General features: G+C 40.8%; 1 protein-coding gene across 1 annotated transcript; it reads left to right on the plus strand.

Annotated features, from left to right (window-relative positions):
- The first annotated feature begins 1,438 nt into the window (after positions 1-1,438).
- LOC131860227 (uncharacterized) lies at positions 1,439-2,287 on the plus strand. The gene has a single exon (XM_059214611.1). The coding sequence runs from the start codon at positions 1,439-1,441 to the stop codon at positions 2,285-2,287; it is 849 nt and encodes a 282-aa protein (XP_059070594.1).
- The last annotated feature ends 1,487 nt before the right edge of the window (positions 2,288-3,774 follow it).

Here is a 3,774-nt window from a genome sequence, read left to right on the forward strand (position 1 = left end):
GGAACTGGTGTGACAAAAACTGGGGGGAAGGCATGGACCTCAAAATATTGGGTAATGGTTATTATTTAGTAGTCTGCCTGACAACCCAGGATAGAGATTGGATTATAGAAAATGGGCCTTTCTTTATTGAAGGGAAAGGATTAAACATCTCAGCATGGACCCCAAATTTTAACCTGTGTGGAGCCACAATCGAAAAAACCCTCATTTGGATTAAACTACCGGGTCTTCCTCAGGAGTATAAGGATGTAGAGACGCTAAAACAAATAGGTAACCACTTGGGGGAATATGTAATGTCGGAAGAGCTTGTAGACCCATCTCATTTTAGCCTGATCTCAAGGTTATGCATAAACTGGCAGACAGTTCACAACCTTCCTGATACCCTAGATATAAAAACAGGGATGGGGATTTGGAAACAAAAAGTTATACTAGAGGAAGACATGGAATCATGTGCTAAATGCACCAACAAAATTCATCCACCGGGTTTCTACAAAAAAGAAATAAAAGGCAAAGAAGTAATGCAACAACATCTGGAGAAGGAGATTATCAGATTGTCTGAAGGTTATCATGGAGAATGTCAGTGGAATGAAAAAGATTGGGAGATTCAATCACTGGCAAAATACAGTGGAAATCCTGCAGAGAGATTCCAGATGGACATAGTTGACTCTTAGAAGAAAATCATTGATGAGACTTTTATGGCAGAGGCTCACTCTTTCAATCAAATCAATAAGGAAATTGGGCTAGGGATTGTTAGTGTAGGTCGATTCCACAATGCAACTGGGAATGCAATGGTCTTTTTATTGAATGGAACTTAGGAAGGTGACAGGGCAGGGGAGGCTTTAAGAGTGGAGGTTAGCAAATATTTTCCTATAGAAAATAGGGCCCCTCCAAAAGAGGATAAAATCCCAGCCCCCCAAATCTGTAAGGTAAACGACCAGCCATCACAGCAGGGGAATAGGATGGCAACACCCCCTCCAAACATAGTGAGTCTTCTAGAGGACAACATCGTTTGATCCAATCAGGAGACTGAGAAAGATATGGATCAAGTGCACTCTCCATGCAACTTAGAGAAGACGGGAAGAAATATAAACCCTCTAGGGGAGGACCCAATATATAAGGATATCCAAATTTCTCCAATCGGAAACCTAGACAGTTCCTTTGAAGGGGTAGAAGACAGTGGAGGGAATTTCTCTGGATCAGATTATGATTATGAATCATCAGGATCCCAGGATGAAGGGGATGAATTGGGAATGGCAGCAGTAGCAGGAGTACAAGAGAGGCGATCTTTGGAAACAACTCTATCCCTCCAGTCCAAAGTCAAAGTGGGGGAGAAAAAGAAAAGAGGTGCAAAGTCAAATAAGTTTAAACTGGAATTGGCGGGCAACGCAGCAGGCCAAAGAAAATTGAGATTGGGAAGAGGCTATGCCTTTTCCCGAGGGCAATGAGGACCCTTTCATGCAATGTCAGGGGCTGCAATGCCCCTGACAAGATACGCTTGATCAAGCAATGCATTGATCAAGTGCGACCGGACATCTTTCTCTTACAAGAAACAAAGATCAAAGATGAAGATGTTAGTTCTTTTTCTAAGAAATTTCAATCATGGAAATGTAGTTTGGTGGGAGCGCAAGGTGCATCTGGAGGCCTTGCAGCTCTTTGGAAGGAATCAGTAGTAGAGGTGTTTGTTGTTAGGGCCACTCGGTGGTGGCAATGGCTGAAGATAAAATCAATGCAGCTTCAGATAAGTTTCTTCCTCATAAACATATATGGACCTAACAACACAAATATGAAAATGCAAGTATGGAGTGAGCTGTCAGAAATATTGAGAAATGACAAGAACTTATTTATTTTGGGAGGAGATTTCAATGCTCTGCTTCGGCCTTTAGACAAAATGAGGGGAGTGGGCTGGAACAGGCAGAGCCAAAGAGACTTCAGCTCCTTTGTTATAAGCTCGAGTCTAATTGAAATTCCTTTCAAAACAGGGGATTTCACTTGGACCAATAGGAGGAGTGGCTTCCTAAATATCGCTAAAAGGTTAGATAGGTTTTTTATAGCTGGAGATTGGACAAAGAGCCATTGGACCTGCGAAGCGGAGATTTTACCTATCACGGGATCAAACCATCATCCCATATGCCTGAGAATTCAAGATGACAGTGCTCCAGAGAGATGTCCTTTCAAATTTGAGGCAATGTGGCTTCAGGATGGTAACATCAGAAACCTTGTTGAACAATGGTGGAAACACAAGCCGGTTAATCCAAGTAATAAAGCTTTCACTTTTTTCAAAAAAATCTAGTTTGTAAAGGAACAATTAAAGCGTTGGAATAGAGAATCTTTTAGAAATATCTTTAAAGAGAAGCTAGATTTAGAAGAAGGCTTAAAAACTATACATGAGAAAATTATCAGTCATGGGATGGACGAAGATCTTTTTAAAAAAGAGAAAATGCTTAGCACTAGATACTCGGAGGTTTTAGCTAGAGAGGAGATTTATTGGAGACAAAAGTCTAGAGAAACCTAGTTAAAGGAAGGAGACAGAAACACAAAGTTTTTCCACACCTCAGTCAAAGTTAAAAGAGCACACAACAATATCTTCTCAATCAAAAACAAAGATGGGGTAACAATTTCATATCTCAAACAGATAAACTGGGTTGCAATTGACCATTTCTCAGAAATTTTTAATAGGATGGATAATCAAGGTGGTAATATGCCTCACATTCTAGAGGTCATTCCTACATGTATTATGGAAGATCACAATAGAAGGTTAATGGAGCAGGTTTCTTTGGAGGAGGTAAGACATGTTGTTTTTAGCTTAGGTGCAGATAAATCACCTGGGCCAGATGGCTTCCCGACTCTCTTTTTTCAAAAGTTTTGGGACATCATGGCCGAAGAAGTCCATGGGGTTGTAGAGGAATCTAGGAAGGGAGGATTTATTTTAAAAGATTTCAACAACACTTTCATAGCTTTGATCCCAAAGAAGGCTGAAGTCAACTCTTTCAATAACTTTTGCCCGATATCTCTTTGCAACTGCATATATAAAATCATTTCTAAAGTCATGTCAAACAGACTTAAACCAGTGTTGGATCTAGTCATATCAAGCGAGCAAAGTGGTTTCACACCAGGCAGGTCTATCTTTGAACGTATAATCCTCACCCTGTTGGCATTATGTGAACCAATATGAGGACATAATGACATTGTATGTTGTCATTGATGTCAATATGCTGAAGAGGTGAGAACCGACATATGAGAGAACCGGTATAACATTGTGAACCGACATTTATGCCAAAGTGAAGCGGTGTGCTTGTTCAAGGTGAACCTGCACATGGAAGTGTTGTATGACTACCGGTTGGTAGTCTCAACTTTAGGGTTTCCGGTTGAAGTGCTTCAAGCCTATGTGGCTCAACCGGTGACTTTGTGTGATGAGTTAGCATGATAACAAAGAACAGATTGTGTTGCCACGTAAGTCTTGTGCGCGTGAAGGATCTTGCATGAAGGAGATTGTTCCTATCTACCTAGGGAATGTGAGAAGTCTATAAAATGGTGATAACGTGTGATGGGTTATCGGCTGCCATAAAATCAGTGGAAATGGACGATGGAGAATGTCTTGAGATTGGATCAAGAACTGCTGCATTTAATATAGTGTGCTCAACGGTCAGGATTGAACCGTTTGAATTCCTTAAGCTAACAGGTTTAGGGTTTAGGGTTTATGCTACCGACCTATCTGTTTTCCTATAAGGTCGATGTTGTGTCTCTTTCTGAGGTTGTTGGCAAAAGTCGTGTGTGTAT

This window comes from Cryptomeria japonica, chromosome 11 (genome assembly GCF_030272615.1).
Source record: "Cryptomeria japonica chromosome 11, Sugi_1.0, whole genome shotgun sequence".
Taxonomy (NCBI): Eukaryota; Viridiplantae; Streptophyta; class Pinopsida; order Cupressales; family Cupressaceae; genus Cryptomeria; species Cryptomeria japonica.